Source organism: Polyodon spathula, chromosome 1 (genome assembly GCF_017654505.1).
Source record: "Polyodon spathula isolate WHYD16114869_AA chromosome 1, ASM1765450v1, whole genome shotgun sequence".
In the NCBI taxonomy this organism is placed as follows: domain Eukaryota; kingdom Metazoa; phylum Chordata; class Actinopteri; order Acipenseriformes; family Polyodontidae; genus Polyodon; species Polyodon spathula.
This window is the reverse complement of record NC_054534.1, coordinates 11,630,677-11,643,981: the sequence shown is the minus strand read 5'-3', so window position 1 is coordinate 11,643,981 and position 13,305 is coordinate 11,630,677. Positions and strand designations below refer to the sequence as shown.

General features: G+C 38.7%; 1 protein-coding gene and 1 long non-coding RNA gene across 2 annotated transcripts; both read right to left on the bottom strand.

The window, feature by feature from the left end:
- Window positions 1-4,957: 4,957 nt before the first annotated feature.
- Window positions 4,958-5,758, bottom strand: LOC121314161. The gene is made up of 2 exons (XR_005950079.1): window positions 5,622-5,758; window positions 4,958-5,146 (listed from the first exon to the last, which is right to left on the bottom strand). It is a non-coding gene; the product is annotated as an uncharacterized LOC121314161 (long non-coding RNA).
- A 1,172-nt stretch (window positions 5,759-6,930) lies between these two features.
- LOC121326036 (sodium channel protein 1 brain-like) lies at window positions 6,931-8,977 on the bottom strand. Its single transcript, XM_041269561.1, has 4 exons — window positions 8,903-8,977; window positions 8,624-8,752; window positions 7,780-7,865; window positions 6,931-7,154 (listed from the first exon to the last, which is right to left on the bottom strand). Exons 1-4 carry the CDS (start codon window positions 8,941-8,943, stop codon window positions 6,931-6,933), a joined length of 480 nt encoding a protein of 159 aa, XP_041125495.1. The 5' UTR covers window positions 8,944-8,977.
- Window positions 8,978-13,305: the final 4,328 nt, after the last annotated feature.

Below are 13,305 nucleotides of genomic sequence, written 5' to 3'. Positions count from 1 at the left end.
CATACCCTCTAACACAGCAAGCACCAGCATCAGAACAAACAAAGAGCATCAATCACTCCTCATACCCTCTAACACAGCAAGCACCAGCATCAGAACAAAGAGCATCAATATCTCCTCATACCCTCTAACACAGCAAGCACCAGCATCAGAACAAAGAGCATCAATATCTCCTCATACCCTCTAACACAGCAAGCACCAGCATCAGAACAAAGAGCATCAATAACTCCTCATACCCTCTAACACAGCAAGCACCAGCATCAGAACAAACAAAGAGCATCAATCACTCCTCATACCCTCTAACACAGCAAGCACCAGCATCAGAACAAAGAAAGCGCATCAATCACTCCTCATACCCTCTAACACAGCAAGCACCAGCATCAGAACAAAGAGCATCAATAACTCCTCATACGCAATAAAACAGCAAGCAGCAGCATCAGAACAAAGAGCATCAATAACTCCTCATACCCTCTAACACAGCAAGCACCAGCATCAGAACAAAGAGCATCAATCACTCCTCATACCCTCTAACACAGCAAGCACCAGCATCAGAACAAAGAGCATCAATAACTCCTCATACGCAACAAAACAGCAAGCAGCAGCATCAGAACAAAGAGCATCAATCACTCCTCATACCCTCTAACACAGCAAGCCCAGCATCAGAACAAAGAGCATCAATAACTCCTCATACGCAATAAAACAGCAAGCAGCAGCATCAGAACAAAGAGCATCAATAACTCCTCATACCCTCTAACACAGCAAGCACCAGCATCAGAACAAAGAGCATCAATCACTTCTCATACCCTCTAACACAGCAAGCACCATCATCAGAACAAACAAAGAGCATCAATCTCTCCTCATACCCTCTAACACAGCAAGCACCAGCATCAGAACAAAGAGCATCAATAACTCCTCATACCCTATAACACAGCAAGCACCAGCATCAGAACAAAGAGCATCAATATCTCCTCATACCCTTTAACACAGCAAGCACCAGCATCAGAACAAAGAGCATCAATATCTCCTCATACCCTCTAACACAGCAAGCACCAGCATCAGAACAAACAAAGAGCATCAATCACTCCTCATACCCTCTAACACAGCAAGCACCAGCATCAGAACAAAGAGCATCAATCACTCCTCATACCCTCTAACACAGCAAGCATCAGCATCAGAACAAAGAGCATCAATAACTCCTCATACCCTCTAACACAGCAAGCACCAGCATCAGAACAAAGAGAATCAATCACTCCACATACCCAAAAACACAGCAAGCATCAGCATCAGAACAAAGAGCATCAATAACTCCTCATGTGCAATAAATCAGCAAGCATCAGCATCAGAACAAAGAGCATCAATCACTCCTCATACCCACTAACACAGCAAGCACCAGCATCAGAATAAAGAAAAGAGCATCAATCACTCCTCATACCCTCTAACACAGCAAGCACCAGCATCAGAACAAACAAAGAGCATCAATCACTTATCATACCCTCTAACACAGCAAGCACCATCATCAGAACAAACAAAGAGCATCAATATCTCCTCATACCCTATAATACAGCAAGCACCAGCATCAGAGCAAAGATCATCAATATCTCATCATACCCTTTAACACAGCAAGGACCAGCATCAGAATAAACAGAGCATCAATATCTCCTCATACCCTCTAACACAGCAAGCACCAGCATCAGAACAAAGAGCTTCAATATCTCCTCATACCCTCTAACACAGCAAGCACCAGCATCAGAACAAAGAGCATCAATCACTCCTCATACCCTCTAACACAGCAAGCACCAGCATCAGAACAAAGAGCATCAATAACTCCTCATACACAATAAAACAGCAAGCATCAGCATCAGAACAAAGAGCATCAATCACTCCTCATACCCTCTAACACAGCAAGCACCAGCATCAGAACAAACAAAGAGCATCAATCACTCCTCATACCCAAAAACACAGCAAGCACCAGCATCAGAACAAACAAAGAGCATCAATCACTCCTCATACCCTCTAACACAGCAAGCACCAGCATCAGAACAAAGAGCATCAATCACTCAACAACAAACAAAACAACACTCAGAACAAACAAAGAAAAGAGCATCAATATCTCCTCATACCCTCTAACACAGCAAGCACCAGCATCAGAACAAAGAGCATCAATCACTCCTCATACCCTCTAACACAGCAAGCACCAGCATCAGAAAACAAAGAGCATCAATTACTCCTCATACCCTCTAACACAGCAAGCACCAGCATCAGAACAAAGAGCATCAATCACTCCTCATACCCTCTAACACAGCAAGCACCAGCATCAGAACAAACAAAGAGCATCAATCACTCCTCATACCCTCTAACACAGCAAGCACCAGCATCAGAACAAAAAAAGAGCATCAATATCTCCTCATATCCTCTAACACAGCAAGCACCAGCATCAGAATAAAAAGTATCAATATCTCCTCATACCCTCTAACACAGCAAGCACCAACATCAGAATAAACAAAGAGCATCAATCCCTCCTCATACGGACAACATGCACAACATGTCATCCAGTTCCTATGCAGTTTTAAGTAACTTTAGCATAACCGAGGCAGAAGTGTTAAAGGGACTAGGAGCTCTTCAAATAAACAATTCCCCTGGGCCGGATGAGATCTTCCCAATAGTACTCAAAGAAATGAAAGAAGTTATTTACAAAACGCTAACCAAGATCATGCAGCAGTCTCTTGACACAGGGGTGGTACCGACAGACTGGAAAATTGCAAACGTAATACCGATCCACAAAAAGGGAAACAAAACTGAACCAGGTAACTACAGACCAGTAAGCCTGACTTCTATTATATGCAAACTTATGGAAACTATAATAAGATCCAAAATGGAAAATTACCTATATGGTAACAGGGTCCTGGGAGACAGTCAACATGGTTTTAGGAAAGGGAGATCATGTCTAACTAACTTGCTTGATTTTTTTGAGGATGCAACATCGATAATGGATAATTGCAAAGCATATGACATGGTTTATTTAGATTTCCAGAAAGCTTTTGACAAAGTCCCGCACAAAAGATTAATTCTCAAACTGAACGCAGTAGGGATTCAAGGAAACACATGTACATGGATTAGGGAGTGGTTAACATGTAGAAAACAGAAAGTACTGATTAGAGTTAAAACCTCAGAATGGAGTGTGGTAACCAGTGGTGTACCACAGGGCTCAGTATTAGGTCCTCTGCTATTCCTAATCTACATTAATAATTTAGATTCTGGTATAGTAAGCAAACTTGTTAAATTTGCAGACGACACAAAAATAGGAGGAGTGGCAAACACTGCTGCAGCAGCAAAGGTCATTCAAAATGATCTAGACAAGATTCAGAACTGGGCAGACACATGTCAAATGACATTTAATAGGGAAAAGTGTAAGGTACTGCACGCAGGAAATAAAAAATGTGCATTATAAATATCATATGGGAGATACTGAAATTGGAGAAGGAATCTATGAAAAATACCTAGGAGTTTTTGTTGACTCAGAAATGTCTTCATCTAGACAATGTGGGGAAGCTATAAAAAAGCTAACAAGATGCTCGGATACATTGTGAAAACTGTTGAATTTAAATCAAGAGAAGTAATGTTAAAACTGTACAATGCACTAGTAAGACCTCATCTTGAATATTGTGTTCAGTTCTGGTCACCTCGCTATAAAAAAGATATTGCTGCTCTAGAAAGAGTGCAAAGAAGAGTGACCAGAATTATTCCGGGCTTAAAAGGCATGTCATATGCAGACAGGCTAAAATAATTGAATCTGTTCAGTCTTGAACAAAGAAGACTACGCGGCGACCTAATTCAAGCATTCAAAATTCTAAAAGGTATTGACAATGTCGACCCAAGAGACTTTTTCGACCTGAAAAAAGAAACAAGGACCAGGGGTCACAAATGGAGATTAGACAAAGGGGCATTCAGAACAGAAAATAGGAGGCACTTTTTTACACAGAGAATCATGAGGGTCTGGAATCAACTCCCCAGTAATGTTGTTGAAGCTGACACCCTGAGATCCTTCAAGAAGCTGCTTGATGAGATTCTGGGATCAATAAGTTACTAACAACCAAACGAGCAAGATGGGCCGAATGGCTTCCTCTCGTTTGTAAACTTTCTTATGTTCTTATGTTCTTATACCCTTTAACACAGCAAGCACTAGCATCAGAATAAAGAAAAGAGCATCAATATCTCCTCATACCCTCTAACACAGCAAGTACCAGCATCAGAATAAAAAAAGAGCATCAATATCTCCTCATACCCTCTAACACAGCAAGCACCAGCATCAGAATAAACAAAGAGCACCAATCCCTCCTCATACCCTCTAACACAGCAAGCACCAGCATCAGAACAAACAAAGAGCATCAATCACTCCTCATACCCTCTAACACAGCAAGCATCAGCATCAGAACAAACAAAGAGCATCAATCACTCCTCATACCCTCTAAAACAGCAAGCACCAGCATCAGAACAAACAAAGAAAAGAGCATGCACTGCAAATCATTATCTACATACAGAAATTAAATAATTTGTTTTGTCTACTGTAGCAGGATTGCACTCAGAGACAGGGAAGATTGCACTCAGAGACAGGGAAGCTGAAGCGAAAGCACTGTCGCACACATTTATTATTGCCAAATGGGATCAAAAAGAACAAAAAAACACAAGGGCACAAGGGCCAAAATGAATACTTTAAACAAAAATAAATATAACTGGTAGATGCCACTTAAAAAAGTTCCCAAAATTACAAAGTACTGTAGCCTGTCATTAAATGAGGACAATGGCACTTAATGGGTTAATGTGTTTGTTACAGGTAACTGTAATAAACTGCAGTCACTCGTTCTTGCCACTTGAGGGAGCACTTTACCGGTATAAGATATTTTTGCAGTAACTGCAGTAACTAAAATACAAATATAAAAATAGAAGTCAATGTTCTACCCACCATTTCCTCCTTCTTCTTCCATATTTCCAGAGTGTGAGCGTTTTCCTTCTCCCTCTTTTCTTTTATTTTCGACTCTTTTTCGTAAGATGACGCCACTACCGCTAGGACCAGGTTTATAATGTAGTAGGAGCCAAACATGATCACAACAGTGAAGAACAGGACATAGTATAATCCACAGGCCCGGAGGACCTACAAACACAATCCATTACAAAGAAGACACATTCATATATAAGGACACTATGTTTGTAATTATTGGTGGTACATCCCTCTTTCCCTCGCATGTCTAGATTTGTTTCTGGTTCTGCAGTAAACATAAAACAACCGTTCACTCACTGAAACTAAACGTTAGCTACAGGTCCCACAACAAGGTCCCACACTTTCACTGTGCTTTATTACACTTTGCTTTGCTTTACAATGCTTTCCTATGCGTAACCATGCTTTCACTGTGGTTTACTATACTATGCTTTGCTTTACAATGCTTTCACTGTGCTATATTACACTTTGCTTTGCTTTTGCTATGGGGAATGTTTCAAAAGATCACCAAGCCATGTTGTTGCAGCTGAGTGATTGGGATCCTTAATGTTCTCGGATTAATCAGTTATTAGGAACAGAATGAGTTCCTGTCGTTTGCAACCATTGCATGTTATGAAGCTTATTCATTTACCAAATTGTAAGGGTCTTCCCAATGATCCAAAGTCATGAGCTGAAAGGATGTAACGAAAGCCCATCCAAAATGGTCAAAATTTGTGTACCCATTGTTTGGGTTTTCTCCCACATCCGGAAGACAGGTATAATTGGAAGGACACCTCCTAAAACCAAAGAAATAAATACAAAGTGTAAAGTACCTTGTACCAAGTTTAATTCTGCCAACATGCATTTCATGAACCCCTGCAAGCTTTTCATATACCATGCAGCAGTGTTTAAAAAGTACCCCTGCAAGCACGCCTATTTCTACTGCACATGTAGCCATGTGCTTTCAAGGGCTCCAATATAATTCTTGTGATACCCAATTGAGACGTATTGTGTCTGGGGCTGCACTTATCATCAGGAATCCTTTGATGGATGTAGATGTACATGGTCTGTTGTATCATAGAGGGCCCGTGCTGTGAGAAACATTGATTAATAAAATGAGGTTGTGGACTGGTGCAAACCATCTGCTAGGTAAACCAGATACATTGATAACAACACCCAATGGCTTCCGTTGTTTGGATTTGTTGTGCATAGGAAATCAAACCACTGGAACTGAATCTGGGACAATTGTCAAGATAGACAAATTAAACTGTCCAATTTAATTGATGACTTTAGTAGGCAACACATGCTATTAATTTAAAATGTTAAGAGCCATATACTGTAAAATGCAAAATACTTTTTTGAAGTTGTTTAGATGCCTAATAAAAAAACTGGTCTAACATTTTCACACATTGTTTCTATATCAGTGATTACTGTTGAAATGTAAATTGTCACACCTGGAGGTTTTTATAAGGGTAGGTATATAAACGATATCCATGACAAATCTTGAGGTGTTCTGATACATGTGCACACTGTTGCATGTTGAAGAACTGGGAATTGTAAAAAAACTCTGCAAAAACTAAAGCTCTTTCACTTACCCTGTGCTGCTTGTGTTTCCGCACACAATTGTACCAGCACCACCATGTACGAGCCAATGGGCTGTAAAAAACAAAGTAGAAAATGAATGCTATTTAAACAGTCTGGATATTTATTTCACTAGAAGGCAATGGTAGCATTGGTACATGGATGTCCAACATCTTTAATGCTGTTTACACTTCTCTCAAATGTCAAATCTATTTTATTTGGTACTGAAAATATGGTGGTAGTGAATATAGAACTGAATACTTTTGAAAATCTACCATTGAATATTTGATGTATTTTTATGGTCTGTTGTGATTTACAAGGCTACTAAAGGTACCATGGTATACTGCAGTAAAACTGCACAAAGGAAACCAGAGTTGTTTTTAAAAGCAAAAGTAATTACATGTATTGTGGATGAAGATATCCCAGTCTTCATCAGATAAATTGAAGTTGGCGTCAACGTTGAGAATGCACTTGTGTCTAAGAGCCCCTTTGAACAGCTGCAGTCCAAACAGAGCGATCACTAGCAATGCGAAGAGCATGAGAAGCAAAACTTCCAGCAAGAGTTTGGCTGATTTAAAAATAACACTAATAATGGTCTTCAGTCCTGGAAAGAACAAGTGTGGCTAACATGAGTAGGTGACACAAAAAAACAAACAAACTGGCATACAGAAGTAGAATAATAAAATACATCTTAATTCTATTGTTTAACCCTTGAATGACAGTTTTGACTTGTTCAGTCAGCGTGCCCAATTATTTAAACCCCTGATTTACTCCCCAATGCAGACTGTCCAATCATGTTTCCCCTCACAGCAACAATTCCCCACACAACTCGAGAGAAGTGAAGGCCCAGTGGGCGTCCTCCGCTCCCAATATCAAGCTAGTTAACCTCTTTACACCCAGGAACTCGAGAGAGGATATCAGCAAGCTACCGGCCTTTGGAGGACAAAGGCCAGCCCTGCAGGTGTGCCGGTAAGGTCTGCTGTGGTGTGATAAGGAGAAACCTGTGGTTTTTGACCTGTGGAAGCACCAACTTTGCACAGCCAGGACACCAAGACACTTTCTTTTTTACTTATGTAACAGCCAAGCATTTTCTAAATGAGAAAAACCTGTCTGGAACATTTTAAAAGATCTGTCTTGTGAGGCAGGATTTCAGTAATATTAATATGGAGGAGTGGTTAAGCATTGTGTGACATGCGACACAGAAATGGGCATTTCAGGGCTGAGCTCACCTGGAAGGATTGCTATCATCTTCATCGCTCTGAAAGCTCTCAGAGCTGACAGTCCGGGTAGAAAAGGGAACGCCAGGGTCAGGTAGCTAAAACAGGGAAACTCAGGGATGTTATGCACAGGATTAGGACACAAAATAACAGCCTCAAGGATATCTGCAGTCTATACTGAATGGATAAAGAGCATTGCTGTAGCTCTCTTATAAAAAGCATGTCAGGAATGATATAGCATGGCTTGGTTTTGCTCAAAAGTCATTTCAAAAGGGGGTCCCAACTAGAAAACGTTTGAGTACACCATTCAAGTCTGTCAAAGGGAGAGCTGGTAGTTTTACATTTCTGGCTATGGAAGCACATTTAAAAAAAAAAAAAAAAAATCATGAAAGCTTTAAAGCTTATTTTAGTGTCTCAGAATATTGACTTAATATGTAACAATTTTGACTTCTGATTTAATAATTCCGACTGTAATGTTAATCAAAGGAAACCTACATGTGGTACTTAAGACAGTTAAGGGGATCACGTGTGCAGAGCATGTAAATAGATGCAGAGGACACTGGGACTACAGGGGTTGGGGGAACATGTTGAATTATGGCTGTGTTCATGTTCATAATTGTTATTTGTTGGTGTATGTCATTGTCCTGTTTTACCATTGCATAGCTTAAGAGGTTGTTAATGTCATTACGTCATTTATTGTGTTTTGGTGTGTGTAATCCTAACAGCTTGTGTGGCGCTGTTTGTCCTCGTTATTCCATCGTACAATAATGAGGACATTTAGTGTAAAGCAGCAAAGCATACACAGTTAAATAAATTCAACATTTAGTGGGAAAATAAACAACAACAAACAACTCACGCTAGTAGGATTACTGTGAAGTCCAACCAGTTCCATGCATTTTTTAGGTATGCAAATTTGTGAAAGACAAATCCTTGAGCCAGCACCTTAATAATCATTTCCACTGAGTATATGACTGTAAACAAGTAACTGGAAAATACAAGTCATTAATTAATATGACCATTGAAGTTGTACATATACACTAAATACAAAAACACAATCCTTAATAAATGATTGCATTTCTAAATGAGCTACATATCTAAAATAGTGTATTAACCAATGAGAATACAGTATACTCACTCTGCTGCTACGAAATTCTTGTTTACTGCCAGCAGTAACATATTGACAAAAATGGTTAAAACAATGGTGAAATCAAACACTGTGATATCTGTTAAGGAGCTATTTCAGGTCAGTTGAAAGTCATAGAAAAAGCTGATCTAATTTAAAAGTGATTATAATACACATTTGTTAAAGCTATAATACCTTTATGGTCACCACCTCTGAGCTACAAAAAAACTGGACCTCCAAGCAGAAAGGGTTTTATTAGTGTAAACTCTCTTTAGAATTCATCTATTCATCCAATAGGAAGCACTGATAATATCAATCACTATTACAGTATTGACAACCCATTCATATTGTGTGGTTATTGCAGTAGTATTCAGATTGATCTAGCTTGTGCTCAGTTTATGGTCCTGGCACTTAGTGTCCTTGGAAGGCACACTGAATTTCTGGGACACAGTCCTCCAAACCGGGACGATCCAGGGAAACAGGGACAGGTGGCACCCCAGCTACCTTATAAAAAAGCTATGCTTTTATAGAAACAGAGCAAAATGGGTTGTCCAATATTATACAAAAATAGCATTTCTACAATGTGTGTGAAAACTAGGATTGGAAATATATGGGCCATATAATAGTACACCCAGGCTGTGCCATTGCACAGTATGAACAGGGAATGGACAGGCAGTAGAAACAGAAGAACAGTAGAAATGTTTCAAACAGGGGAGGTCATTTGGCCCATCAGTGTTCCTAGCAGTTGTTCGACATCGGATCTTAATGACTCCCAATGATTCACAGCGACAGCAGGGCTTGGTAATTCCATACCCTCAGTTTACTAAGGTGTCTGCTAAACAAACAAATAATAAAGAAGTGTCTCCTACTCTGTTCTAGATATGTCTCCCATTTAATTTCCTACTGTGTCCTCCAGTCTCGGTTCTGTGCTGTGCTTAACTCATTAAGTAATATATTAGTTTTTCTTTGAACAAATGAGAACACCAGCTACATTTATTTAATTTGATGCATTATATGTAGACTTAATTTTGGTGTTTAACAAAATTAGAATAAGTTATCATAACAATATTGTTGAACAGAAAATTATAATACAGGTAGATGCTAGTTAAAAATGGTCCAAAAAATTACAAAGTAGCCTGTCCTCGAATGAGGGCAATGGCATGGGTTCAAGCATTTGTAAGACTTCAATCAAGTCCCCAATTATCCTACTTTGTTCTCGGCTAAATACATCGAGTTCTCTCAGCCACAGATATTGTGGCAGATTTCTCTAAAGTTTCCTGAAAATCAGTAATAATGGTCACATTCCTTCACCTCTATGTAAACGCTTTGCAGACTGTTGACAATGTTATGGCAGTTGTTCCTATTTTTTTGTCCATCCTTGTATGTATCTATATGTAGAATAGGGCATAGACTATATGTGCAATATACTGTACAATAGCCCACATTGATTGTGCACAAGAGGCAGGCTCGCTTGCACAAGTTGTTACACACCTGACTTGTAAATATTCCTTTGCATGCATCAGTCTTGAGATGTTAACTTGTGCCACACAATGTAGCAGCATTACAAATTAGTAAACACAGCTGTACATATACATGCATTCAAACTACACCCAATAAAGCAATGAAGCTGAAAGGATATTGGTGTGTCATTGCCAGTATTGCGTATTTCCTGATGGGATGATTATAAGCCAGCAGGAACAGGGACTTGCTACAGCTGAATCGATACATGTATTGATCCTTAAACTTCATAGACAGCAAACAGAAGGTCTGCAAGAAAACAAAAACACACATATTGTAGACAGACTTGTGCCGAGTTACTTTACCTCACTATCTAGTTGGTATTATCCGAAATGCTTGCTCGGAATAAACCACCAACACACAGCAAATAATACTCTGCAAATGTTGTTGGGTAAGATATAGTATGGAAGTGTTTTCAGTGATACTCTACACACATTGTAGGATAAGATATAGTATGTAACTGTTTTCATTTACAATATACTGCAGCATAGTGATGCATTGATCCACATTTTAACATAGCAGGATGTATTTGCCAACCTGCATCCCTGTCTGCAGCATCAGAAATAATAGAAAGTTATTTTGAAAACAGGTACCTGTAGTGATATGGATCAAATTCTGACATGAACACATTTCTACCAGCAAATCTGAATCTAGCTCTCCTCATTAACACATTCCTTGTGTAGTGTTATACTGGTTTTTATATTCCACACAAATGTTGAATATTTTCAAAAATGTGTACAATATTGATAATTTAATACTTAAACATCTGAAGAAAATATATGGATACAAAGCCAAACGGTGACAGGCCATGAACAACATTCTGTGTTAAACTTTGCGTTTTGTTTAAATAACTGTTGTTTCATCAAGTAATATTAATAAAATAAGTATAATATTCATTATAATTAAAATGAATGGTCCAAACAGAGGCATGTGCCAACTTACCGAATGAAAATGCCATTCAAAGCAACACAAGAACACGAACAAGTTATGTTTACAAATACTGTATCTGTGGCCATTAGATTAACTGTCAGTTTATCTTTAATAAAAATTACATTGTATATACAGTCCAATAAAATAACTATCAATCAGTCAAATTTATAGACACATATACACAGAGAGCATCTCAGGGAGCTTTACACAGTCAACACAGGAAAAAGCAAAAAGCAAACACTTTAGTCTACAAAATCTACAAAAAATAGAATAACAAAAACAGAAAAAAACAATACTACAATAAGAATTTTAACTAAAAACCTGATAAAACAATGTTTTTATATGTGTTTTAAAAAGGGGATGAGAGCGGATGCTTCTAATAAGTAGGTAGGGAGTTCCATAGTGTGGGTGCTAGATGGCTAAAAGAACGCAACCCATACGAGGCAGTTTGAACAGACAGTACACTAAGTGGGTCAGCCTCCGCAGAACACAGCACCCGACTAGAAACATAATGAAGTATAAGATCAGAAAGATAGGAGGGTGTCAGGCCATGTAAAGCTTTAAATGCAAGTAATACAATTTGGTAATTTATTCTCTGAGTGACTGGTAACCAATAAAGATGGGAGAAAACAGCGGTTATGTGACAACGGGACTTTACACGAGTAAACACTCTAGCTAACAAATTTTGGACTAGTTGAAGCCTGGAAATAGCACATTTTGGAAGTCCAGCCGGAAGGGCGTTGCAAAAATCAAGCCTAGAAGTAATCAAGGCATGGGTCAAGGTCTCTGCTGCAGACAGTTCCAAATAAGGGGCGGACCTGTGCAATATTTCTAAGATGGGAGCAAGAAGATTTAAAAATGAATGTAATAAATGCATAAAACATAATTCAGAATCGAACAAAACTGCCAGATTTTCAATGACGGGGCCAACAGCAAAGCAGCGATTTCCCAAAGTCACATTTAATAGCGAGAGAATATAACCTCTGTTTTGTTAACATTTAGTTGTCAAAAATATTGGCACATCCAGTTTTGAATTTCAGTAAGACACTCCCACAGCACTGAAACTGTCCCTGATACATGGGGGTTTTGAGGAAACATAAATTTGAATATCATCCGCATACATATGAAAACTTAGGCCTCTATTTTGTAGGAGTCTTCCAAGAGGTAACGTATAAATCAAAAACAGAATGGGACCCAGAATAGAACCTTAGGTTACTCTAGAAGTCAAACCAACAATTTGAGAGGAACAACCCTCAGCTGAGACATATTGGCCACGACCAGTAAGACAGGACCGAAACCAATTTAATGCGGTACCAGAAACAGGCTTCGTATTCCAATCGTTGTAACAAGATATGATGATCTACTGTATCAAATGCTGCGGACAAATCCAATAGAAACAATATAGAACATGCATGTGAGTCACAGTTTAATAAAAGATCATTTAAAACACAGACAAGAGCCATCTAAGTTTAGATGATCTAAACTTCTCATACAGGGCATTTGTAGCCAAATGTGCCTGCAGCTGCAAAGCAACCACCCACTCCAGGACCTTAGACAGAAACGGAAGATTTGATATCAAGCGGAAATCTACTGTAAATTTATAGTATAATCGTAAATCTCGAAAAACTACTCACTTCTAAATCATTTATAATCATTTTTGTATTACTTTAGTATAAATACATGTTAATTTGGATTCATATGTTGTTTTTTTCTGACTTTATGTGAACGAAAAGACACAAATTCACCTGTTTTTTCAGTGGAAATAGTGATATTTTGAAATGTACCTGTCCTGGTCACAAAAGCAAAGTTTGTGGGGAATAATAGCCATTTTCTATACTTTTGAGGCATAAGCAATTAGGAAATAACACTTACAACCCAGGAACAAAAATTGTGTTACATAGTGATCAGGCAGGTCAGAGTTATTACATTATCAGTGAAAAATTATTACATTATTGGGCAGAAATTTC

Coding starts and splice junctions, on each gene's coding strand:
- LOC121326036 (XM_041269561.1), bottom strand. CDS start 8,943: ATGTTACTGCTGGCAGTAAACAAGAATTTCGTAGCAGCAGA. Junction 8,753..8,902: donor AAGAATTTCGTAGCAGCAGA/GTGAGTATACTG, acceptor TGTATTTTCCAG/TTACTTGTTTACAGTCATAT. Junction 7,866..8,623: donor TTCACAGTAATCCTACTAGC/GTGAGTTGTTTG, acceptor TCCCTGTTTTAG/CTACCTGACCCTGGCGTTCC.